This window comes from Pyrus communis, chromosome 9 (genome assembly GCF_963583255.1).
Source record: "Pyrus communis chromosome 9, drPyrComm1.1, whole genome shotgun sequence".
NCBI classification, from domain to species: domain Eukaryota; kingdom Viridiplantae; phylum Streptophyta; class Magnoliopsida; order Rosales; family Rosaceae; genus Pyrus; species Pyrus communis.
Genome location: NC_084811.1, coordinates 2,173,577 through 2,199,815, shown reverse-complemented (window position 1 = coordinate 2,199,815; position 26,239 = coordinate 2,173,577). Strand labels below are relative to the sequence as shown.

General features: G+C 38.8%; 3 protein-coding genes across 6 annotated transcripts; all 3 read right to left on the bottom strand.

Annotated features, from left to right (window-relative positions):
- Positions 1 to 86: 86 nt before the first annotated feature.
- On the bottom strand, positions 87 to 8,562 carry LOC137745462 (nucleoside hydrolase 3-like). Its single transcript, XM_068485425.1, has 14 exons — positions 8,350 to 8,562; positions 7,753 to 8,133; positions 6,838 to 7,032; positions 6,569 to 6,748; positions 3,019 to 3,349; positions 2,933 to 2,988; positions 2,685 to 2,861; positions 2,274 to 2,558; positions 2,041 to 2,163; positions 1,715 to 1,912; positions 1,240 to 1,493; positions 959 to 1,133; positions 564 to 866; positions 87 to 386 (listed from the first exon to the last, which is right to left on the bottom strand). The coding sequence occupies exons 1-14, from the start codon at positions 8,560 to 8,562 to the stop codon at positions 156 to 158; spliced, it is 3,102 nt and encodes a 1,033-aa protein (XP_068341526.1). The 3' UTR covers positions 87 to 155.
- Positions 8,563 to 12,579: 4,017 nt separating this feature from the next.
- Positions 12,580 to 17,544, bottom strand: LOC137745169 (nucleoside hydrolase 3-like). 4 transcript variants are annotated; one of them, XM_068485073.1, is made up of 12 exons: positions 17,315 to 17,540; positions 16,507 to 16,686; positions 16,276 to 16,386; positions 15,803 to 16,108; positions 15,550 to 15,726; positions 15,142 to 15,426; positions 14,907 to 15,029; positions 14,582 to 14,779; positions 14,098 to 14,351; positions 13,798 to 13,972; positions 13,403 to 13,708; positions 12,580 to 12,945 (listed from the first exon to the last, which is right to left on the bottom strand). In XM_068485073.1, the coding sequence occupies exons 1-12, from the start codon at positions 17,408 to 17,410 to the stop codon at positions 12,655 to 12,657; spliced, it is 2,502 nt and encodes an 833-aa protein (XP_068341174.1). In that variant the 5' UTR covers positions 17,411 to 17,540; the 3' UTR covers positions 12,580 to 12,654. The 4 variants fall into 4 exon arrangements, 3 of the variants coding, with proteins under 3 accessions (XP_068341174.1, XP_068341172.1, XP_068341173.1); XM_068485071.1 differs by having other exon boundaries at positions 17,234 to 17,539; XM_068485072.1 differs by having other exon boundaries at positions 13,403 to 13,705; positions 17,234 to 17,537.
- Positions 17,545 to 20,102: 2,558 nt separating this feature from the next.
- Positions 20,103 to 25,011, bottom strand: LOC137745683 (nucleoside hydrolase 3-like). Its single transcript, XM_068485681.1, has 12 exons — positions 24,626 to 25,011; positions 23,871 to 24,050; positions 23,640 to 23,750; positions 23,194 to 23,499; positions 22,945 to 23,121; positions 22,502 to 22,786; positions 22,269 to 22,391; positions 21,944 to 22,141; positions 21,481 to 21,734; positions 21,197 to 21,371; positions 20,802 to 21,104; positions 20,103 to 20,712 (listed from the first exon to the last, which is right to left on the bottom strand). Exons 1-12 carry the CDS (start codon positions 24,800 to 24,802, stop codon positions 20,302 to 20,304), a joined length of 2,700 nt encoding a protein of 899 aa, XP_068341782.1. The 5' UTR covers positions 24,803 to 25,011; the 3' UTR covers positions 20,103 to 20,301.
- Between the last annotated feature and the right edge of the window lie 1,228 nt (positions 25,012 to 26,239).

Below are 26,239 nucleotides of genomic sequence, written 5' to 3'. Positions count from 1 at the left end.
ACAAAAGTGGCTTAGAAAGGTCAACAATGTAACAAAACAAGTTTCAATTATCAAGGAAAAACATCATCAGTTGGGCAGATGATTAATTTATCATTACTATTTGGTTGGGGACCCAATAATCCTTTTTTCCTCAACAAAGCTTGCTACGAAGCAGACTACTTTTGTGCACCTAATATGTTAGCAAATTCTTCATGATATGCCTCTGGATTTACACTGCTCAGTATCTTCACCATCTTTGATTGATGTTCATCGACCAGTAGCTGCCCGATTACCGATACATCTCCGACGGCCACCACCTTGAGGGGCATAAACTTAAAGGTTGGGTTTAGTTGAGGATGACTGCTACCCAAGATTACGGCACCAAGGATTTCCCCTAGAAATGTATCCTGTGAAAGTAGTGACAGAACTGAAACAACGTAAGTTCATCGACAAAGTGTCATGCATTGAAGATAATACTCCCATTCCAGAACTATAGAAACTTGAATTGAATCAGATGGAATAATTAACAGAACAGGATAAAAAGAATTTTCTTTAGATACATAGCTGTGTTTGCGGAAATTTACCATGTGACGGTATCTGTCATGCTTCTGTTTCAGTTTCCATAACCTCGAAAGTAGATCCCTGGCAAATACAGCTTCAGGAGTCGTATCTGTTAGATTTAATTTATCAAGAATATTCTGGAAGGAACTGACTTGCTTCTGTATCCCCCATGAAATCACTGTTATGTTCAGTTTTGAATCTAAAACTGCTTTTGCAGCCAACGGGTCAAGAAACATGTTGAATTCCGCGTATTTGTTTGAAGGAACAGTGAACAGATTCCCTTGCTCGTTACCATGGCGAATGTATCCCCCAACAATATATGCATCCTGCAGGGAAATTATAACAATGAAAATGTCAATCCAATACAAAAGCATGACATACAAATTCAGGCTTAATCTTCCAAAGCAACGGCATTTGCCTGGACCATTGAGTCTGCATTCTCAGAAAGAAGGATTTCGGCTAAATTTGTCAAAGGTCCATTGGTCAGCAAAGTAATCTTGGATCCTGGATCGAGTGATTTTACAATGGACTTCCAAACATCTATTGCAGTTGGCTGTCCAAGTCCGGGGAATTCCTTGGTTGCTAGTCTGTATCTGAAATAAACACAAAGTAGCCATATAATAAATATGCCTATCATGCACATAAATTCTTATACAACATCATAACTAGATGTCTGCTAAGTTAAGTAGACAGTACTACCTCCTAGGACTACGAGGTAAGGCACGAGCAAATCCATAGAGTGTGTCAGAGTCCAAGGAGCCACCACTACCCTGAGGAATAGAACTGATGTACGTGCAGTCTCCGAGAGAAGAGAAAGATGAATAAGATTGCCCAACTGCAAATACATTTCCAAGACCAACAGGAATATCATCACGGCCCATCATATGCAGTATGTCATATACAACATCTATGGTTGCAGCGGTTGCCCACCCATTAGCACTAACTAGTATTCCCTGGAAACATCATTTTGTATTAGTAAGAGCTATATCTTCAAAGGCATGTATGTCAAAGCCGGAAGCTAGTAGCAAAGTCACAACACATATATACTATTGATTGTATTCAAAATGTATAATTGCTAGCATGTCATCCCACAAAACTACTCGGTTAGCTATTCATTTATATTAGTGCATGTGTAGCACCAAACCTCGCAAAGCTTACAAGGGCAGTATCGTACCTTGAGGTTGATCCTTTCCACAGGTAATTTTAGGAGATATAGAAGAGCTAGGAAATCCCCAGCACTCATATCCATATCGAAGACTAGGTTTTTGCCCATCAATTTCCTTCCAAAATCTGGTTTTCGAAGTACACTCTCGTGGAGTGGAAGCTGCGTTCTAATTTTCGGCCGTCCAGTTTTCTTAGGTCGATTTATAACCTGCATTTGACACAATTATGGAAGATATCATGCTGAATCAAGTATGAAGGTAAAAAGGTTCTCTAACAAAATTTTGTATGTCATAAGTGAAGGGACCTAAAATTGATAGATTTTAATCATAAACTTACATCCAAGAAACTGTCGTAGAAATCTTTGGCACGAGTACTGTTCCTGTCATGATCTCGCTTAGCTTCTGTTGCAACAAGTACGGTAACTGCTTCCGCACCAGTTGTCTCCTTTGTGTAACCATCCTATTAGCATTGTCCAAACTCCAGTTAGTTGTTGCAACTTAAAAGCCAGAGTTATCAAGAAATCAATAAACCTATAACAAAGAAACTGGTGTAGTAATTCGAAAGCATACCTGACATTTTCCTTTCCCCTCTTTGACAAGGCAAAACGGATCTTCCATTCCCATCTGAACATGACCACTATGCACCCCATTCTTCTGTACACCGAACTTTGTGATCAAACGCCCATCGATGAGAGGGTTTGAGCCGTCTGATATTCCATAAGGTCTATTCGAAGTAATCACTGTGAGGTTCATGTACTCCAATTTGGCAAATTCATTTTCTTTGTCATCTCTCTCTGAACTACGCATTTGAGATAATGCTACACCAACCATAAAAGAATCCCACATGCAAAATTGCTGCGAAATTGTCAATAACCCATGAATATATATCAGAGGTAGACATTCAACTTAATATTAAGAATCAGTGAATAATTACAGAATTTTAGCTCATGCATAGAAGAACAAGATATCATAGGAAACTACCTTATAAAATTCATCGTTCGGCCATGTATCACGAACCATTTTCAAAGATTGGAAGCTATATTGTGCCTCATATGTATCCTGTTTCTGCTCAAATGCTTTGAAAGTTGGCTCATCTAGAGGAATCGTTCTTGTTGCATCCAGAGGAACGAGCGTGACTGGAATGCCAGAATGCAATACCTGATATGTAAATTACATTATCAATATTGTACTTTAACTAAGCATAGAATGACCATCAAACAACTATATACCGTGTACGCAGCAAAAGGATCTCCAAAGATATTGAACTCAGCGTACGGATTGATGTCTTGTCGAAACAGATTACCAATGTCACAACACAGAACTGAAGTTACATTTTCGGAGCAGGTTGATCTGACAGCACCTCCCATGGCATATATATGCTCAATATTTTTCTTCAGACTAGGATTCGTCATAAGAAAAACGGCTATATTTGTGTGGGTTCCCATAATAAACACAGTGATAGGACCTGCAGATATTGCATCTTTCATCACTTGTTGAGCTGTAGGTTGTTGAAGTGGTACATATTTCCTGTCACCCTGGGGAAGTAAAGCCCTGCGTACGCCGTAGTTTGTATTTATATCTAGGTGACCATGTTGGCCTGGCGGTACTGCCTGCTTGTATCTGCAACCGCCGGCTGTGGACTCGCCCTGCAATCAAGTGCAACCATTGTATGAATGTTATATCAAATGTTGTCGCTTGAGGGTTTCTCTGAAGCGCAATATGCAGAAGAAATTCTTGCTAACGAAAATTTATCACAAGCTTAGTTCAGGAAAAATTTTGGGCTACAAAAGCTATGATAAAATGGGCTACTTAAGGAGACAGGAACGCCAATTATTTTCATACATTGGCCCAAATTAGACAGGCTTGTTCTCAAAATTAGAAAATTCTTCTTTGCTTGCTATTTTGTTTTGGATCTATCTTGCAAAAAAAGGGACAATTGGATGGAGATCTCAATCATAGAATACAAGCTGGATGGATGAAATGGAAGAGTGCATCAGATGTGTTATACGACTATCGTATGCCACTAACACTCACATGAAAATTTTATAGGACGGTAATAAGGGCAACAATGCTTTATGGCATGGAATATTCGCCAATGAAGCAACAACACATACACAAAAATAAGCGTAGTGGAGATGAGAATGCTTCATTGGATGTGCGGGTAAACGAGAAAGGACAAGATTAGAAACAAGGATATCCGAGGTAAATCAGGAATATCCGAAATTTGAAGATAAGATGAGAGAAAATTGGTTAAAGGTGGTTTGGACATGTGAAATGAAGGCCTACATACGCTCTGGTTAAAAGATGTGATTACGAGATATAGGCTCAGAGCCAAAGGGATAGAGAAAAACCTAAGAAAACTTGGAAGGAGACTCTAAGAAAAGACTTAGACTACTTAGACCTAACGGAATACATGACACAAAACCGAGCGCAGTGTTAAAAGAAATCAACCCCATCTCATTAAAGGACCTACACAAATCTAGAATAAAGAATTCTAGAACATTCACTAAGGTTGGTTAGCTAGATTATCCAAGTTAAAGTAGTACTTTGTAGAAATGACTAGAATGTTGTTTCTTAAGTTGGTGGAAGAGTCTAGAAGAATGGTGAGGTTTCCACCAACATGCAAGTTTAGTGTAGATAATTCTAGCTTAGGAAGTTAGTGGAATTATCTAGATATCTCTAGCATGGTGTGTCCATGCTTCTCAAAGGTTCCATCCATGCCTATAAAAGGAGAAGGCATCCACACCATTTGTAACAACAAATCAATAAGCAACCGATCAATTAAGAAGAGCTAAGTAAGAGAGTGGGAAGCCTTGTAAGTAGTCTTGTAAGAGTGTGAGTGCTCTAGAGTTTGTCTCTAGAAAGTGAGTGAATATCATTGTTCAAAGAGTGTCATTTGAGAGTGTTGTAATATTTGTTTGTGTAATACAAGTAATTTGTTTACTTGTATTGTCTCTCCAACACTTGTGTTAGAGTTGTGTACTCTAAGTTTTTTCCCCCAACACGCAGTAGTGTTCTACGATTCATATAGTCGACCCCACTTAATGGGATAAAACTTTGTTGTTGTTGTTGCTTGCTATTTCGTCACACACAACTTGGAACACTTCAACAATGCTCTTCTTTCCAAGCAATGCTGGAGGTCGTGGGAAAATCCTAATGCTTTATGGATTTGGGTTTTGAAAGCCCGTTATTTTCCTAATGGGGATTTTCTTTCGGCTACTAGAGGAGCACGACCCTCATGGGCATGGGGCAACTTGTTACTTGGTCGGGAGATATGGCACGGTGGCTTTAAATGGCAGGTGGGTGATGGCACTAAGATAAGAATATGGTGAGACAACTGGCTACCTCATTTGGAGCAATCATGCCCTACTCCCTCCATGATTGTCCCTGGACCTATTCCAACCATGGTAGAGTCATTGATTAACAAAGAGAGGAGAATGTGGAACTTGGAGGAGATTGTGCATATTCTATCAGCTCGTGATATTGAGCTCATTTTAACCATACCCTTGCACAATATTAGTGAATTTGACAGGTTGGTATGGCCTTGGAATCGAAATGGGCAATATTCGGTTCGAAGTGGTTATCATTGGGCAATGTGGAACCATGCTAGCGACCCTCCTTGTATTAACCCTTGCCAATCCCACCAAGTGGATCTGAAACTATGGAAGTTAATATGGAGTATGAAGGCAGTACCGATAATCAACAACTTTCTATGGAAAGCTATTTCAAATGCCATTCCTACAAAACACAATCTCTTCTCTCGACACATTGGCGTGGTTCCTAGATGTTCATTTTGTGGTACGGAGGATGAAACCTTAGAACATATTGTTCTCAAGTGCCCGTTGGTGCACTATGTGTGGTACGACTCTCGCTTATGCTATCGCCCAATAATCAGGCAATTACCTCTCTTGATCACTAGCTTCTATGCATGGCTACTATGGGATCTGCATCTTTAAGGGATACTATCTAGTTGTATATTGGGGTAATATGCTGGGAGATTTAGAAAGAACGATGTCATGCAGTTTTCAAGAAGGTGGCTCCCAACCCCATCTCTATCTTACCACGATGTAACAGTATGTACAAATGACATAACAAATATAAACACCAGACTCCCATCAATTGTTAGTAGAGAGGATCATTCTATCCACAGGTGGATCCCTACAGTGGACCCGAGCGTAAAGGTTAACGTTGATGGGGCTTGGAACTCTTCCACGATGAAAGCTGGAGTGGGAGTTGTTATTCGAAATTCTAGTGGTGAACTCATCTGTGGTGAGTCCAGTTTCTTGAAGAGAGCTTCAGTTGAAGAGGTTGAAGCTGAAGCAGTATTAACAGGGATGAAACTAGCTTCAACAAAAAGCTTCCAGCATGTTATGATTGAGAGTGATTCTATGTTGGTCATTAAAGCCATCAATTGTCCTTCGCACAGCAAAATATGGAGAATTTACCCCATTATCGTTGAGATTCAATGATTGGCATCTCTTTTTTCATCGGCGGCAAGGTCCTCCAATCGAGCAGCTCATTTGGCAGCTGCACTTGCCAACTTGAGGGTGAGACGCTTCCAATGGGCTTCAACACACTCTCCCTCCTTGGTTCTGGTACTTTCACGTGATGGACTCCTTTGTCCTCCGTCATTGGTAGTCTGAAGATGGCTACTCCATTGCCATCCTCTATTTTTTGTATGCCTTAATGGCTTTTTGTAGCTAGTGTTATCTTCTCTTCTTGAGATTTACTTTCTCTGTATGGTTGATATCACTATGTATCCCCAGCTGGTATCAGAGTCTTCTATGACTCCACTTGTACTTATTTCTCTCTTTCAATATATTTCCTCATTTTCCAAAAAAACAAAAAACTAAACACACACAAACCTGGTCAATAAGAGGAAGATATCCCCCAACATTTGGAAGGATGGTTCCATTAGGCAAAATGCCACCTTCACCTCCAACACCAACAGGAATGTCGTTGCGATCCATCATAGCAAGAATGTCGTATACATAATTTACAGCATGCCCGGCATCACTCCATCCATTTACATTTATACTAATAGCCTGCAACAAAAATTAAGTTATGCTCTAGTTAAACAATAGCTTAGCCAACAAGGTACAAATGGTACTCAAAGGAAATTAAAAAAGAACACCGTCAAGTCGAATTCTGTCTTGTTTTGCTTCAAGAGATATAAGAGAGCAAGAACATCATCTGCATCCACGTCTGTATCGACAAGAATCCGGCGAGGTTGAGCTTTGACGGGATTTAGCAGAACTTGAAAACATCCGATTACAGTAAGCATCCAAAGCACTCTTCCGAACATCATTGTTATAGTATTGTCAGCACACTACAAAAAGATCAGAGAAAAGAGAAGGTGCAGTTTTATAAATTTGAAATAACTGAATACTAATGAATCATTAGAAATTCATATCTATTTCTGCACAGATATTAATTTAATTCATTTCTCACACATATTCACGCATTTTGGCAATAAGTAGCAACAAAAATGCCTAAATAGGAATCGAATCCAACATAAAAAGGGTAATATTTCTTTCTATAAAATGGAGAGAAATATCACTAGACTAGTTACGCCAATGAATTAGTGCAGCCCATCTATTCATGCGGACAAAGTAGCATTTACCGACATGAATTACCACGATTAAATTCATGCACGAGGAAGTTCATGCATTGTATTAGAGAGTAATTTTGGCTTTAATAATATTCCATTTACGTACTAGGAATATCTACGAGTTATCATTGTAAAACTTACTAGTTCAGAGTTTCACTTCAATTGCATGCCCCAAACAATAGTTCAAAGTTTCACTTCAATTGCATACCCCAAACAATCGTGGGATGCATGTATTTATAATATTTTCATGATTACATATTGGGTTTGAAAACCCTATATACAAGGAAAGGATTACAACCATAGGTTCAGATTACAACAAAATAACAAATAACCAAATAGTCCTATGAAGAAGAAATAGTTGAAGGGATAGGAGTTTGAACCAAGTCAAACTCCATAAGTTTCGGTGATGCGCTGAGCATGCGGACGTCATCTAACAACCCCCCGCAAGCTGACAGGCTGTGGAACAACCGGAAGCTTGGAGACAAGAAATTTAAAACAAGATGACAACAGACCTTTGGTGAACAAGTCAGCAAGTTGGTCTTGCGAACAAATATAATTAACCAATAATTGACCACGAACAACCTTCTCCCGGACATAGTGATAATCAACTTCCAAGTGTTTGGTTCGTGCATGGAATACCGGATTAGATGCCAGAGTTATAGACGAGATATTATGACACCAAATTTGAGGACAAACCAAATGCAAATGCAAGTCCTTGAATAAAGACCTGAACCACAATAGCTCAGCTGTAGTGTATGCTAGCTGCCTGTACTCAGCTTCAGCACTAGACCGAGATACTGTCTTCTGCTTCTTAGAACTCTAGGAGACAAGGTTGGAACCAAGATATATACAAAAGCCACCAGTTAAATGCCGAGTATCCGGATTCCCTGCATAATCCGCATCAGAGAAGGCACTTAATTGAGTAGTTCCAAGTTTATATAGAAGACCATGAGTATGCGTGGCTTTCAAATATCTCAAAATCCGTTTGACAGCCATCCAGTGAGTAGTTTTTGAAGCATGCATAAATTGGCACACTTGGTTGACAGCATAAGATAGATATAGGCGTGTAATGGTGATGTATTGTAGTGCGCCAACTACACTACGATACACCTCTGGTTTGTCATACGGGTCGCCTACATGCACATTGAGCTTGTGACCAGATGAGACCGGGGTGGATATTGGCTTTGCGTCAGTGAATTTGGTGCAAGAGAGCAAGTCTAATGCATATTTAGACTGACAAAGATGCATAGCAGTCCCATAATAGTTGACTTCGACACCCAAAATATAATAAAGTGGGCCTAAATCTTTCATGGAAAACAATGTGCCCAGTCGCTAAATCAATCTGATATTTGATGAGGACTATTTCCAGTGATGAAGATATCATCGACATAGATTAAAAGAATCAGATACACACCGTGTTGTCTAAACACAAACAAACTGTAGTCACATGTGGATTCTTGGAAACCTAGTTCAAGCAGAAAATCTGAGAACCTCTGAAACCAAGCCTTGGGCGCTTGTTTTAAACCGTAAATACTACGTTGAAGTTTACACACATGAGTAGGATATTGTTTGTCAACAAAACCCAGTGGCTGGCGCATGTAAACTTCTTCCCTCAGAAACCCATGCAGAAATGCATTTTGCACGTCCAGCTGCCTGACATGCCATTTGTTGGACACGGCAAGACTTAAAACAAGCCTTATCATACTGTGTTTAACAACGGGACTGAAGGTCTCACTGTAATCCACACCAGCCTATTGATGAAACCTGTTGGCGACAAGTCGAGCTTTATGTCGTTCAATTGATCCATCCCCACGTTTTTTCAACTTGAACACCCATTTATTTGGCAGCAGATTGGGATGATGAGGAACCAAACTCCAAGTTCCACATCACTGCAATGCTTTAAATTCTTGACTTATTGCATTTCTCGACTCTTGAGACTTGACAGCTTAACTGAAACACGTTGGTTCAACAGGTAATTTGTCAACAGTTAGATGCATAGCGTATTTGGGATTGGGTTTATGGATTCCTGTCTTGGAGCGTGTAGTAATTTGATGGTGGGAACCACTGGCAGTGACAGGGAGCACATGTTCAGAAGCTATTGCGACTTGCTTATTTGATGATTGTAGAGGTTGTGGACTATGGGATGACACTGGTAGTGAATGACTGTTTGGGACTTCAATGGGGTTAGATAATGTAACAGATTGAGAGACTTCAGTGGTGAGAGGGATTTAAGTGGGATTCACTTCTAGGGTAAGTGGTGGTACGGCCAGGTTAAGGTTACGTGGTAGAGGCAAACTATGGCTGCTAGGGTTATCAAAAGTGAATAATAGGTCTGGGGCCTGAGTATTACCTGAAGGTGTGACGTTTTCTGAAGAAGATGTGAGTCCCTTAAAAGCGAAGCAGTCCTCATCGAATAGGACATGGCGAGACACGTAAATGCGTCTTGTAAACAGATCCAAGCACTTGTAACCTTGGTGATTCAGTGAATAACCTAAGAAAACACATGGTTTTGATTTTGGTTGAAGTTTATTTTGCATATAAGGCACTAACTGTCACATCCCGGCTCGGGGCGGATCACTTCCCGGGCCCGCTCCACCACCGTAGCACGATATTGTCCGCTTTGGGCCCCGACCATGCCCTCATGGTTTTATTTTTGGGAACTCACGAGCAACTTCCCAGTGGGTCACCCATCATGGGATTGCTCTAGCCCTCTTCTCGCTTAACTTCGGAGTTCCTATGGAACCCGAAGCCAGTGAGCTCCCAAAAGGCCTTGTACTAGGTAGGGATGGGAATATACATATAAGGATCACTCCCATGGGCGATGTGGGATGTCACACTAACCAAGGAAAACATCAACATCCAAAAACCTTTAAAACATCACACTTTGGTGTTTTTTGGAAACATTTCTCATAAGGAGACGCATAGTTGAGAAGTTTAGTGGGTAAACGATTTATCAAGTAAATGGGCGTGAAGCATGCATCAAACCAAAATTTGTTAGGCATGTGAGATTGAGAAAGCATGACTACACTTGTTTCAACAATATGTCGATGTTTGCGCTCAACAACTCCATTTTGTTCAGGATGTTTAGGACATGAAAATTGTTGTGAAATGCCATTATCAGTGAGAAATTTTTGAAATGCATGGCTTTTATATTCTCCTCCTTCATCGCACTGAAGGGTTTTAATTTGCAAATTAAGCATTTTTTCGACATTGGCTTTAAATTTGACAAAGATTTGGAACACTTCACTTTTGTGTTTCATTGGAAAAATCCAAGAATAACGAGAGTAATCATCCACAAACAAAACATAATAACGAAAACCTTCATTCGAAATAATGGGAGAACACCACACATCAGAATGCAACAATTGCAAAGGAAACTTAGAAACTGACTCAGACACTTTGAAAGGTAACTTAGTACTTTTGCCTAAGGAACAAGACTCACAAAAGCTTACATTTGAAGTACCATGAATTGGTACCAAATTATTTGAAATTAAAAACTTAATTATAGAATTGGCAGGGTGACCTAGCCTTGCATGCCATGTATTCACTGAACACCGAAGCCCTACAAATGCAGATATTGGATGTTTGAGTTGTCCAGTGCCACATGGAAATGGATATAATCCATTCTCACATCTCCCTCGAAAAAGCGTCTTCCTGGTCTTGAGGTCCTTAACAAGGAAAAAATATGGAAAAATTAGTAGGTAGCAATGGTTATCTAAAGTGAACTTATGTGTGGAAAGAATGTTTTGGAAAGCAGTGGGACAGTGAAGGATATTAGGCAAATCAAAAGAGCAAGTGGAAGTATGTAATGTATTTGAACCATTATGTGAGATAGAAATGCCAGAGCCATTATCTACACCCCAAATAATTTCATTACCAGTGTACTCTTTAGGGTTAACCAGACTCTGAAGATCAGGAGTGATGTGAGCATTGGCACCGGTATCCAACAGCCAGGTACCATTCTTTTGTTTGTTGAGAGCGACGGGAGACGACGCCATTGCTGTGAGCTTTGTTGCTGGAATTCTGCCTTCAAAGGCAGCATTCATTCTGTGATAACAATCAAGGGCCGGATGGCCAGGTTTGCCACAAATTTGGCAAACAATTCTCTCACCATTAGATTCAACTCGTTCGCCACTGCATGGCATGGTGCAGAAGGTGTTGTTGTTGCGAGGTCCATTGCCTCGTTGGTTGAAAGAGTTACCTCGATAGGATGAAGATGCACCTCTTCCAGTCCCTCGAGTGCGGCCACCACCTCGGCCGTGAGAAGCAACGAATGCATTGACCTGCGCAAATTCCACCAAATGAGCAATGTGCTCAGCCATGCGACGCTCAGTTGTTAACAGCAGAGCCTTAAGAGTGGGGTAGGTAATAGGGGAATCACGGGCTTGAGCTGCACTGACAGTCATCTCAAAGGCAGGTCCGAGATTGTTCAACACAATCTGAACAAGCTCATCATCACTCACAGGTTGCCCAGCGAGAGCAAGGTTGTCTGCAATCGCATTCATGTGATCTAGGTAATCCGCCACAGTAAGATCACCTTTCTTTGTCTGCATCAATTCATTTCGCAAAAACAAAATCCTGTTTTGGGAAGTAGAAGCATACCACTGCTCGAGTGCTTCCCAGGTGGCCCGAGCAGTCCTCTTGCTCGCCACGACAGACAATACAAAAGCCGTCAAAGATCCATTGATCCAACTGAGGATCATTTGATCTTGTTGAACCCATGCAGTGTATGCAGGGTCCACAACTGTTGAGCCAGGCAGATACTTGAAAGGATAGGAGTTTGAACCAAGTCAAACTCCACAAGTTTAGTTGATGCGCTAAGCATGCGGACGTCATCTAACAATCATAAGCATATGGTATTAGGCTCATTCTGTTGGGATTAGTTGGGTTCATGCATCACATTAATTTGTGTGATGAGTTCAATGCATGGAAAGGGAGATCAAACATATAATTAATACTTGTAGAGAATCACAAAACCAGGCAAAAACAAGATAAAACGCTCAAACGTCTGCTAATTTTAAAACTAAGCGGAGCTTTGTGGTATGCGGTTCTCTTCAATTTTTCAGTCTTGTTCAATTTATGTTGCATCATCTATTAGGTTTTTTCTTCGTCTCATGAGTTCTCGCTCGACACAAAATAAGAAAACGAAGATTCTATGGAATGCTTCTTTTCGATAGTTGAAAATTTTGAAAATCAGGTTGTGTTCTTCCAATAAATAATTGTGATAAGCATAAAATAACACCCAAAAATGGAAGAGAAAATGATTAACAATGTAACTAAACACATGATAATTATCAAGGAAAAACATCATCAGTTGGGAAGATGATTAATTTATCATTACTATTTGGTTGGGCACCCAATAATTTTATTTTCCTCAACAAAGCTTGCTACAACAGCAGACTGCTTTTGTTCACCTAATATGTTAGCAAATTCTTCATGATATGCCTCTGGATTTACACTGCTCAGTATCTTCACCATCTTTGATTGATGTTCATCAACAAGTAGCTGCGCGATCACTGATACATCTCCCTCAGCCACCACTTTGAGGGGCATAAACTTAAAGGTTGGGTTTAGTTGAGGATGACAGCTACCCAAGATTACAGCACCAAGGGTTTCCCCTAGAAATGTATCCTGTGAAAGTGCGAAGTGACAGAATGGAAACAATGTAAGTTCATCGACAAAGTGTCATGCATTGAATGAAGAACCCTAGCACTTTGTGCACCTCTAGTCTACCAAAATGATTATCATTCATCTTAAACTGTTAATGATTCGTGGAAAACTTTCGTACCATCTTTAGATTTTTGGCTTGAGGCCTCTTTTGTGGATCATAGCATTTAACTTCAGTTTACCGTAATTGTAATCTATCCTACCTTTAATTGTCTGCCTGCTCCAAGGATTTGTGTTGAAACCGCAAGTTTTAATATTTCATATATTTTGCATTCTTGAATAAGAAAATTAACCGTCAAGTATTTGAAGATAATACTCCCAATCCAGGACTAAAGAAACTTGAATTCAATCAGATGGAAAAATTAACAGAACAGGATAAAAAGAATTTTCTTTGGATACGTAGCTGAGTGTGGAAGTTTACCATGTGACGGTATCTATGATGCTTCTGTTTCAGTTTCCATAATCTCCAAAGTAGATGCCGGGCAAATACAGCTTCAGGAGTCGTACCTGTTAACTTTAATTTATCAAGAATATTCTGAAAGGAACTGACTTGCTTCTGTATCCCCAATGGTATCAATGTTATGTTCAGTTTCGAATCAAAAACTACTTTTGCAGCCAAAGGGTCAAGAAACATGTTGAATTCTGCATATTTGTTTGAAGGAACAGTGAACAGATTTCCTTGCTCATTATCATGGCGAATGTGTCCCCCAACAATATATACATCCTGCTGGGAAATCACAACAATGAAAATGTCAATCCAATATAATGGCATGACATACAAATTCAGGCTTAATTTTCCAAAGCGACGACATTTACCTGGACCACTGAGTCTGTGTTCTCAGAAAGAATGATTTCGGCTAAATTTGTCAAAGGTCCATTGGTCAACAAAGTAATCTTGGATCCTGGATCAAGTGATTTTACAATGGACTTCCAAACATCTAGTGCAGTTGGCTGTCCAAGTCTGGGGAATTCCTTGGTTGCTAGTCTGTATCTGAAATAGTCATAAAGAAGTCATGTCATAAAGGAATCCTATAATAAATCTGGCTATCAAGCACATAGATTAGTATACAACATCATTGCAACTAGATGTCTGCTAGTTTAAATAGACAGTGCTACCTCCTAGGACTACGAGGTAAGGCACGAGCAAATCCATAGAGTGTGTCAGAGTCCAAGGAGCCACCACTACCCTGAGGAATGGAACTGATGTACGTGCAGTCTCCGAGAGAAGTGAAAGATGAATAAGATTGCCCAACTGCAAATACATTTCCTAGACCAACTGGAATATCATCACGGCCCATCATATGCAGTATGTCATAAACAACGTCTATGGTTGCAGCAGTTGCCCACCCATTAGCACTAACTAGTATTCCCTGGAAACATCATTTTGTATTAGTAAGAGCTTTATCTTCATTCTTCAAAGGCATGTATGTCGAACCCGGAAGCTAGTAGTAGAGCCACAACATATAGATACTATTGATTGTATTCAAATTGTGTAATTTCTAGCATGCAGCCCTACAATGCTACTCAGTTAGGCTATTCATTTGAATTAGTGCATGTGCAGCACTAAACCTCAAAAAGCTTACAAAGGCAGGTGTCGTACCTTGAGGTTGATCCTTTCCACAGGTAATTTTAGGAGATACAGAAGAACTAGAAAGTCCCCAGCACTCATATCCATATCAAATACTAGAGCTTTACCCATCAATTTCTTTCCGAAATCTGGTTTGTGAAGTACGCTCTCGTGGAGTGGAAGCTGTGTTCTAATATTCGGGCGTTCAGTTTTCTTAGGTCGATTTATAACCTGCATTTGACACAATTATGGAGGTTATCATTCTGAATCAAGTACAAGGGGAAAAAATTTCTCCAACAAACTTTTGTATGTCATAACTGAAAGGACCTAAAATTGATAATTTTAATCATATACTTACATCCAAGAAACTGTCGTAGAAATATTTGGCACGAGTACTGTTACTGTCATGATCTCGCTTAGCTCCTGTTGCAACAAGTATGCTAACTGCTTCCGCGCCAATTGTCTCCTTTGTGTAACCATCCTATTAGAATTGTCTAAACTTCAGTTGGTTGTTAAAACTTAAAAAGGCGTAGAGTTATCAAGAACTTAATAAACGCATAACAAAGAAACTGGTGTAGTAACTGAAGGCATACCTGACATTTTCCTTTCCCCTCTTTGACGAGGCAAAATGGGTCTTTCATTCCCATCTGAACATGACCACTGTGCACACCATTCTTCTGTACGCCGAACTTTGGGATCAAATGCCCATCGATGAGAGGGTTTGAGCCATCTGATATTCCATAAGGTCTGTTTGAAGTAATCACTGTGAGGTTCATGTACACCAATTTAGCAAATTCATTTTCTCTGTGATCTCTCTCTAAACTACGCATTTGAGATAACGCTACACCAACCATAAAAGCATCCCAGATGCAAAATTCCTGCAAAATAGTCAATAACTCATGAATATATATCAGAGGTAGACATTCATCTTAATATTAAGAATCATTGCATAATTGCCGAATTGTAGCTCATACATAGAAGAAGATATCACAGGAAACTACCTTATAAAATTCATCGTTCGACCATGTATCACGAACCATTTTCAAGGTCTGGAAGCTATATTGTGCCTCATATGTATCCTGTTTCTGCTCAAATGCTTTGAAAAAAGGCTCATCTAGAGGAATCGTTCTTGTTGCATCCAGAGGAACGAGCGTAACTGGAATGCCAGAATGCAATACCTGATATATATGTCCATAATCAATACCAATATAGTACTTTAACTAAGCACAGAATGACCATCAAACAACTATATACCGTGTACGCAGCAAAAGGATCTCCAAAGATATTGTACTCTCCATACGGATTGCTGTCTTGTTGAAACAGATTACCAATGTCACCACACATCACTGAAGAGGCATTTCCGGAGCAGGTTGATCTGACAGCACCTCCCATGGCATATATATGCTTAATATTTTTCTTTAAATGAGGATTTGTCATAAGAAAAATGGCAAAATTTGTCTGAATACCCATAAGAAACACAGTGATGGGACCTGCAGATATCGCATCTTTCATCACTTGCTGAGCTTTAGGTTGCTGAAGCGGTACATATTTTCTGTTACCCTGTTCATGTAATCACAGAAATAAATACATACATACATATATATATATATATATAATTGCTACATATAACATGACGTTACCTGCATTTATATAATGATTGCCTAGTTCAACAAACTCTAAATTGTAAAACTAAATCAGGAAAGCAAAATTGGGGTACGATTTGGCACCTTAGGAAGTAAAGCCTTGCGTAAGCCATAGTTTGTATTTACATCTAGACGACCACCTTGGCCCGGTGGTATTGATTGTCTGTATCTACAGCCACCTGCAGTGGACGGTCCCTGTAAACAAAACCCGAAGTTTGGTATGACCGTGACACTCAAACTCATAACAAGCTGTTAAAGTAAATAATCGGTAAACTAGTTTGGTTGAAGTTGAACAATTTTCGGCTATACACACACCTGGTCAATAATAGGAAGATAACCTCCAACATTAGGCTGGATGGTATCATTTGGAAAAATACCACCTTCACCTCCAACACCAACCGGAATGTCATCACGATCCATCACAGAAAGAATGTCATATACATAATTAACAGCGTGCCCTGCATCGTTCCATCCATTTGTATTAATAGTAATTGCCTGCACAAATCTCAATTACCTTATAATCTATCACCATTGACATATAGTTCGTACAAAATGGCACATCGTGACCTTTCTTTGGCCAGCAACAGGTATTCCAAAGTGAACTCAGCTATTACTGCTGTTAATTATGGGTCCGGTCCGTTTGGCAGTGTTTCTAGACGGGCTAAAATCACTTTCTGACAACCAAAAACGCCTATGACTGCACTTAGCAAATAAAAGTTAAAAGTGATATATGACTGATATAAGTGCTTCCTGAACAAGCACATGCACTTCCAACTGCTTTTTTCAGAAAGAACTTGGACTTATAACAAAAATTTCAATTGAGAAGCAATTCTATCAAAATTCAAAAACGCTTATAGAAAAAGTGCTTCCTACATATCCGGTTCCAAACAAGCCCAACAAATATCTTCAACTTAACATGAATTATCAAATTCAGTTTATAGTGAAGTGCACCAATTCTGTGTGAAGCTTAAAGAATCAAAATTTACAACATTTCTAGGACGAAAAATTGATGAAATGCAGAAAACGGAGAAGAAGATGAAACCTTTAAGTCGAATTCCGACTTGTTTTGCTTCAAGAGATAAAAGAAAGCAAGAACATCGTCAACGTTCACATCTGTATCTACCAGAATCCGGTGAGGGTGAGCTTCCACTGGGTTAAGCTGCACAACTCCAAGCCATCCAATCACAGTCAGCATCCAAACAGCTCTTCCCACCATCATCGTCCTCTTCAACGTGATATCCGGGTTCCAATTCCAAGTGGGGAAGACGCAAGTTCAACTTACCAGCTTGACTTTTTAAGTCCAATCAAAAACATTAAAATACTAGTTTTTAGTTTTCCGTAAACAAAATTGTGGACAGAATCTGAACTTTTTATTTTTTATTAGAGAATGTTTTTAGTCACCATCCTCGATCGATGTGATGCTCTTCACAATGATGATCACCATTAGATAAATTTTATTTTTGAAATTTGTGTAACGGATAAACACAAATTTTAAAATTTAAACTCATTTTATAAATAATAAATAAGGTGATAAACATTACCACTTCTTGAGAATGGTGAACTGATCACTAAGCAAATCTCGAGACACACTACAACACGAGCCAACATCACTCGTCAACATACGCGTCAATAGACTCACTTGGAAGCTGTGCAACATCGCTCAGTAGATGACTACATGCCCACTAAGCATTTGACGAAATATCTCACCAAAAGAATAGAAGAAAAAACAAGAATTTGGCAGGCTGAGCGCACTATGTGATATGCAAAAACAATTTCCTTAAACTATAGCTGAATTTAAAAAAAAATAAAAATAAAAATGTCCTTAATTAAAAATATGGTAAATAGAACAGCGGTTATTATACACAAAGAATACTGCATGCATGGATCCCGTGATCTTTTGTTTAAGGGTGGATGGCATATATATATATATATATATATATATATATATATATATATTTTTTTTTTTTTTTTTTTTTTTTTTTGGTCAACCATGTGCTGCATAAGATGAGCATAATTGTTTTGCCAATTTTAAATTTATATTTCAGAATTCCAAAATGCTATGGGGGGTATTCAGCGATGGGGATATTGTAGGGGTTGCCCAATTTTATAAATCCGAAACAAGGCGGGCGGGTTGGAAAAGCTGTGGAACAATCCCCGGTCCGGACCGACACCCCCAATGGAAAATTCCAAAGTATTTCCACAAATAGCATTTTGGACCTTTGGATTGGACTGCAGAGAGCTCTGCAACACCTTTTTTTCGGTTCTTTTTCATATGCGATATCCAATGGCGAAGTCAAGAAATATTGAGTAGAGGGCAAAATTTAAAAGGGTAAAACTGTTGCCAATGAGGTTTTGCAGCAAACAAGTTATAATTGTTGCCGACGAGGTTTCATGTCACCAAACATCATGTTCATTCACTACAAAACGAATGTTATTACTGAAGATCAAATGATGTCAAAAAGGTATTCTACCGTCGAAAAAAAAAAATCGAAAAAAAAAGTTCATCAGTGGTCGTAAAAAAATCTTCCATTGGAAATACTTTTTTTCCAACCGGGTGACCATGTTGGCCTGGCAGCAGTGTCTGCTTGTATCTGCAACAGCCGGCTGTGGACTCCCCCTGCAATCAAATGCAACCATTGTATGAATGTGATTGATCACTTCTCAACTAAACACACACAAACCTGGTCAATAATAGGAAGAGATCCCCCAATTTGGAAGGATGGTTTAATTCAGTGGCGGAGCCAGGATTTTGAAATAATAGAATCATGATTTCAACCAAAAAAAACTTTATTGGACCATTTCGTCGAGGATCTACTAAGAATATGTCGATTCTTGCCAAGATCTGCTGAAGACTTATGTCAACAACTACTATGATATGTATAGGCTTGTCAAGAGTGGCTACACAAAACTATAGAGTAATGTCGAAGATTGTCAAGGCTTGTTAACTGAGTCATTTCATAAAGTATTTGATGCACACAAGAAGAGAGAAAAGGAAGACAGGGATGTTAATAAAAAGAAGTAGGAGGAGGAAGATACAGTCAAATACAATAAACATACAAATATACATAGATTTTTGAAGTTGTTGAGGTCATGGACAACCAATAACCTCATACTGGCTCCACAACTGGTTCCATTAGGCAAAATGCGACCTTCGCCTCCAACACCAACATGAATGTCGTTGCGATCCATCACAGAAAGAATGTCGTACGCATAATTTACAGTGTGCCCGGCGTCACTCCATCCATTTGCATTTACAGTAATTGCCTGCAGCAAAAATTAAGTAATGCTCCAGCTAAACAATAGCTACAAATATTACAGACGTTACTCAAAGGAAATAAAAAAAAGAACACCGTCAAGTCGAATTCCGTCATGTTTTGCTTGAAGAGATATAAGAGAGCAAGAACATCGTCTGCATCCACCTCTGTATCGTCAAGAATCCGGCGAGTTTGAGCTTCGAAGGGGTTTGGCAGATCTCAAAAAACATCCGATTACAGTAAGCATCCAGAGCACTTTTCCGACACATCATTGTTAAGTATTGTCATCCCTCACTGTAATAATATCTCGTCGGACCATCCATGAATGCCGCCTTAGCTGAGATGTCGATCTAGCCCTTCTTAATTAATCCGGTTTGTCAGAAAGGTATGTGATTCGTGTCTCTTCAAGTAGTAGCTACGGTTTGCCTGCTTACTATTCTAACTCCTAGTGAATAGGGCAAAAACTTGAACTACGCACATACATTTAAAAAATTTCATCGTAAATGTGAAATACTTGTACAAATAAAATCCAAAGATAGAATTATCTCGCCATCCAGATATAATGAAAATTTGATGCTGGTGATTGGGTTTATTTGAAGTTGGAATCCTATAAGTGTGCAAAAGTTCATAATGCGAAACTCTTTTAGTTTCCTCCTAGTGGCTTGGCTCATTCAAAAAAGTATCTTCAAAAAAAATAAAAAAAAACAAAGATTCTATGGAACGCAAATTTTTATTCGATAGTTGAAAATTACAGAGTTGTTTTTCTTCCAAAAATTGATTGTGATGAGGATAAAATTACACCCAAAAATGGAAGAAGAGCACATGATTGACAATGCAACTAAATACATGATAATTGTCAACCAAAAGCATCATCTGCCGGGCAGAAGAATAAATTATCATTACTATAAATCAACGGCCGCGATGATGTGGTCTGCAGGCTCCCCATAGAAAGATCCAGAGAGAATCCGGATCCACGACTTGGTCCTGGGCACCTGATAACCATATTTTCCTCTACAAAGCTTGCTACGACAGCAGACTGCTTTTGTTCACCTAACATGTTAGCAAATTCTTCATGATATGCCTCTGGATTTACACTGCTCAGTATCTTCACCATCTTTGATTGATGTTTATCAACTAGTAGCTGCCCGATTACTGATACATCTCCCTCGGCCACCACCTTGAGAGGCGTAAACTTAAAGGTTGGGTTGAGTTGAGGATGACTGCTACCCAAGATTACGGCACCAAGGATTTCCCCTAGAAATGTATCCTGTGAAAGTAGTGACAGAACTGAAACAACGTAAGTTCATCGACAAAGTGTCATGCATTAGATATATAGCTGAGTGTGTGGAAGTTTACCATGTGACGGTATCTATGATGCTCCTGTTTCAGTTTCCATAGCCTCGAAAGCAGATGCCGGGCAAATACAGCTTCAGGAGTCGTATCTGTTAGCTTTAATTTATCAAGAATATTCTGGAAGGAACTGACTTGCTTCTGTATCCCCAATGGAATCAATGTTATGTTCAGTTTCGAATCAAAAACTGCTTTTGCAGCCAGAGGGTCAAGAAACATGTTGAATTCCGCATATTTGTTTGAAGGAATAGTGAACAGATTCCCTTGCTCGTTATCATGGTGAATGTGTCCCCCAACAATATATACATCCTGCAGGGAAATCATAACAATGAAAATGTCAATCCAATATAAAGGCATGACATACAAATTCAGGCTTAAGTTTCCAAAGCGATGACATTTACCTCGACCACTGAGTCTGAGTTCTTAGAATGAATGATTTCGGCTAAATTTGTCAAAGGTCCATTGGTCAACAAAGTAATCTTGGATCCTGGATCGAGTGATTTTACAATGGACTTCCAAACATCTAGTGCAGTTGGCTGTCCGAGTCCGGGGAATTCCTTGGTTGCGAATCCGTATCTGAGATAGACATAAAGAAGCCATGTAATAAATCTGCCTATCATGCGCATAGATTCATATACAACATCATTGCAACTAGATGTCTACTAGTTTAAATAGACAGTGCTACCTCCTAGGACTTCGAGGTAAGGCACGAGCAAATCCATAGAGTGTGTCAGAGTCCAAGGAACCACCACTACCCTGAGGAATGGAACTGATATATGTGCAGTCTCCGAGAGAAGAGAAAGATGAATAAGATTGACCAACTGCAAATACATTTCCAAGACCAACAGGAATATCATCACGGCCCATCATATGCAGTATGTCATAAACAACATCTATGGTTGCAGCGGTTGCCCACCCATTAGCACTAACTAGTATTCCCTGGAAACATCATTTTGTATTAGTAAGAGCTATATCCTCAAAGGCATGTATGTCGAATCCGGAAGCTAGTAGCAAAGTCACAACATATACTATTCAAAATTTGTAATTGCTAGCATGCCACCCTACAAAGGTACTTAGTTAGGCTATTCATTTGTATTAGTGCATCTGCTGCACCAAACCTCACAAAGCTTACAAAGGCAGTATCGTACCTTCAGGTTGACCCGTTCCACAGGTAATTTTAGGAGATATAGAAGAACTAGGAAGTCCCCAGCGCTCATATCCATATCAAATATGAGGGCTTTACCCATCAATTTCTTTCCAAAATCTGGTTTTCGAAGTACACTCTCATGGAGTGGAAGCTGTGTTCTAATATTCGGCCGTCCAGTTTTCTTATGTCGATTTATAACCTGCATTTGACACAATTATGAAGTTATCATTCTGAATCAAGTACAAAGGGAAAAAAGTTCCCCAACAAAATTTTGTATGTCATACCAGAGAGGACCTAAAATTGATAGATTTTAATCATAAACTTACATCCAAGAAACTGCCATAGAAATCTTTGGCACGAATGCTGTTGCTATCACGATCTCGCTTAGCTCCAGTTGCAACAAGTACGGTAACTGCTTCCGCACCAGTTGTCTCCTTTGTATAACCATCCTATTAGCATTGTCCAAACTTCAGTTAGTTGTTACAATTAAAAGGCGTAGGGTTATTAAGAAATCAATAAACGTATTACAGAGAAACTGGTTTAGTAACTGAAAGCATACCTCACATTTTCCTTTCCCCTCTTTGATGAGGCAAAACGGGTCTTCCATTCCCGTCTGAACATGACCACTATGCACCCCATTCTTCTGTACACTGAACTTTGGGATCAAATGCCCATCAATGAGAGGGTTTGAGCCGTCTGATATTCCATAAGGTCTGTTTGAAGTAACCACTGTGAGGTTCATGTACTCCAATTTGGCAAATTCATTTTCTCTGTGACCTCTCTCTAAACTATGCATTTGAGATAACGCTACACCAACCATAAAAGGATCCCACAAGCAAAATTCCTGTGAAATGGTCAATAACTTATGAAATATATCATAGGAAACTACCTCTCTCTAAACTATGCATTTGACATTCATCTTAATATTAAGATTCAAGAATCAGTGCATAATTGCAGAATTTTAGCTCATACATAGAAGAATAAGATATCATAGGAAACTACCTTATAAAATTCATCATTCGACCATGTATCACGAACCATTTTCAAGGACTGGAAGCAATATTGTGCCTCATATGTATCCTGTTTCTCCTCAAATGCTTTGAAAAAAGGCTCATCTAGAGGAATCGTTCTTGTTGCATCCAGAGGAACGAGGGTGACCGGAATGCCAGAATGCAATACCTGATATGTCTATAATCTTTACCAATCTTGTACTTTAACTTAGCATAGAATGTCCATCAAACAACAATTTACCGTGTACGCAGCAAAAGGATCTCCAAAGATGTTGTACTCTCCATACGGATTGCTGTCTGGTCGAAATAGATTACCAATGTCACCACACAGCACAGAAGTGAGATTTCCAGAGCAGGTTGATCTCACAGCACCTCCCATGGCATATATATGCTTAATATTTTTCTTCAAATGAGGATTCGTCATAAGAAAAATGGCAAAATTCGTCTGAATACCCATAAGAAACACAGTGATGGGACCTGCAGATATCGCGTCTTTCATCACTTGTTGAGCCGTAGGTTGCTGAAGCGGTACATATTTTCTGTTACCCTGTTCATTGTAAACACAGGAATATATAGTAGCCAGATATAACATGGCGGTACCTGAGTTTATATAATGATTACCTAGCTCAACAAACTTTAAATTGGAAAACTAAATCAGGAAAACAAAATGAGGGTACAATTTGGTACCTTAGGAAGTAAACCCTTGCGCATGCCATAGTTTGTATTTACATCTAGACGACCACTTTGACCCGGTGGTATTGATTGTCTGTATCTACAGCCACCTGCAGTGGATGGTCCCTGTAAACAAAATCCAAAGTTTGGTATGACCGTGACATTCAAACTTATAACAAGCCGTTAACGTAAATAATCAGTAAACTAGTTTGGTTGAAGTTGAACACTTTTCGGTTATACACACACCTGGTCAATAATAGGAAGATAACCTCCAACATTAGGCTGGATGGTATCATTTGGAAAAATACCACCTTCACCTCCAACACCAACCGGAATGTCATCACGATCCATCACAGAAAGAATGTCATATACATAATGAACAGCATGCCCGGCATCACTCCATCCATTTGTATTAACAGTAATTGCCTGCACTAACCTCAATTACCTTACAATCTATCACCATTGACATATAGTTCATACAAAATGGCACATCATGATCTTTCTTTGGCCAGCAACAGTTTTTCCAAAGTGAAATCAACTATTACTGCTGTTACTTATGGGTCCGTTTAGCGGTGTTTCTAGACGGGATAAAATCACTTTCTGACAACCAAAAACGCTGATGACTTCACTTGGCATAAAAATGTTAAAAGTGCTTTATGGGTCCTATAAGTGCTTCCCGAATAAGCACATGTACTTCCAACCGCTTTTTCAGGAAGAACTTGGACTTGTAATAATATTTTCAATTTAGAAGCAATTCTATCAAAATTCAAAAACGCTTATAGCAAAAGTGCTTCCTACATAACCAGTTCCAAACAAACCCAATAATTATCTTCAACTTAACATGAATTATCAAATTCAGTTTACAGTGAATTGCCCCGATTTTGTCTGAAGCTTAAAGAATCATATTTACAACATTTCTAGGACGAAAAATTGATGAAATGCAGGAAAAAACTTGAAAAAAAAATAAAAAAAATAAAAAAAAGAGGAGAAAAAGATGAAACCTTTAAATCGAATTCCGTCTTGTTTTGCTTCAAGAGATAAAATAAAGCAAGAACATCGTCAACGTTCACATCTGTATCGACAAGAATCCGGTGAGTATGAGCTTCTACTGGGTTTAGCTGCACAACTCCAAGCCATCCAATCACAGTCAGCATCCAAACAGCTCTTCCCACCATCATCGTCCTCTTCAATGTGATATCTGGGTTCCAATTCCAAGTGGGGAAGATGCGAGTTCAACTTACCAAATGTTGGATGAACTGATCACTTGGTAAATCTCTACACGCGCTGCAACATGAGCCGATATCACTCGTCAACACAGGTTAATGGCACTCACCGTTACGCGTTGATATACTCGCTTGGAAGCCGCAGATGAGTGCATGGCCGCCAAGTGTTTGACGAACGGCGTTTTATTCTGACATTAACATAAATCCTCGATGTATTAATTCGGATTTTTAGAGATTTTAAATTTTTAATGAATCTAGGAGTATTTAATCGAGATTTTAAGTGTTTGTCTAAAATTCAATATGTATTTCATCAGAATTTTAAGATAGTTTATTAAAATTCTTAGAAATCGGGTGTATTCAATTAGAATTTTAAGGAAGTTTATAATATTCCAAGTGTATTCAATTAGAATTAGAATTTAAAGAATTTGGAAAAATTGAGGAATTAGAGAGAACTGAAGAGATTTTGTAGTGTATTTTAAGCATCCACAAATCTCACATTTCCTTATGAGATTTCAAGGGAATTGAATCAAAATTTTACATAGAATCTCTACAAATCAATTAAACTCTATAAAAATTCATGGATTTATAAATCCAAAAAAATCTCTCGAATTCCCGATTGAATACATCTTTAAATATAAAATTGATAGACTAGTCCTAAGTTTTCTATCGTCAATCATTTTGACCGTTTCCTAAAATTTTCGTTAAGTAAGAAAAATATGACAAAAGTACTTTAATTTTTGTCAATTTATTTAGGTTCATTTTTATTAAATTGAAGATATTTTTGTCGTTGTGACACTTATTTAACAGAAATTTTTCACAAAGTGACTTAAATGATTGAAGATGGACTAACTCAGAGATCATTTCTATTAATTTTAAATATTAAAAACCAAAATAAAGATTTATGCTATTCTCACAAACCATTTTAACTAAAATGCCTTGACGAAATGTTTCACTTAAAAAAACTGAAAGGATCGCCCTATTTCCGTCTAAAAGAAGCTTATATCTTTTAACAAGGACCCTCCAAAATTAAAATTCAAAATCCACCACCGCATCATAACAATCCATTACTTAATATATTAACTTATTTATATAAATTATGGGAATGGTTTATGTACTTTTTTCTTCTTCTAATTTTGGTATGTTATGGTCTAATAAATATTGAGTCGCCCCCCCCCCCCCCCCCCCCCCCCCCCCCCCCCAGTCAACCCAATTAGAACATTTGTTAATTGATTGCTGAAATTATCAAATAATCCTTACCTTTCAAATTGATCTCACGGTCAAAAGCTGTTGTAGCTTTCAAAGTTTTCACTACCTTTCTTCTGCCTTTTCAATGGCAGCTGGAATATAGAACGCACTTGTGCTCCGTTTGTGTGGTGATGATCCGGAGAGAAT

What these genes read in the sequence shown, in the direction of transcription:
- LOC137745462 (XM_068485425.1), bottom strand. Translation starts at nt 8,562, where the DNA reads ATGCATCTTTGTCAGTCTAAATATGCATTAGACTTGCTCTCTTGCACC. An exon ending in AGGGGAAAGGAAAATGTCAG is followed by an intron (nt 2,164 to 2,273) that starts GTATGCTTTCGA and finishes CAATGCTAATAG; the next exon opens with GATGGTTACACAAAGGAGAC. An exon ending in ATGACAGATACCGTCACATG is followed by an intron (nt 387 to 563) that starts GTAAATTTCCGC and finishes CTACTTTCACAG; the next exon opens with GATACATTTCTAGGGGAAAT.
- LOC137745169 (XM_068485071.1), bottom strand. Translation starts at nt 17,410, where the DNA reads ATGATGGTGGGAAGAGCTGTTTGGATGCTGACTGTGATTGGATGGCTT. An exon ending in CGAACGATGAATTTTATAAG is followed by an intron (nt 15,427 to 15,549) that starts GTAGTTTCCTGT and finishes ACTATTTTGCAG; the next exon opens with GAATTTTGCATCTGGGATGC. An exon ending in TGGAAAGGATCAACCTCAAG is followed by an intron (nt 14,352 to 14,581) that starts GTACGACACCTG and finishes TGATGTTTCCAG; the next exon opens with GGAATACTAGTTAGTGCTAA.
- LOC137745683 (XM_068485681.1), bottom strand. Translation starts at nt 24,802, where the DNA reads ATGATGGTGGGAAGAGCTGTTTGGATGCTGACTGTGATTGGATGGCTT. An exon ending in TCTATGGCAGTTTCTTGGAT is followed by an intron (nt 22,142 to 22,268) that starts GTAAGTTTATGA and finishes TGTCAAATGCAG; the next exon opens with GTTATAAATCGACATAAGAA. An exon ending in TGGAACGGGTCAACCTGAAG is followed by an intron (nt 21,735 to 21,943) that starts GTACGATACTGC and finishes TGATGTTTCCAG; the next exon opens with GGAATACTAGTTAGTGCTAA.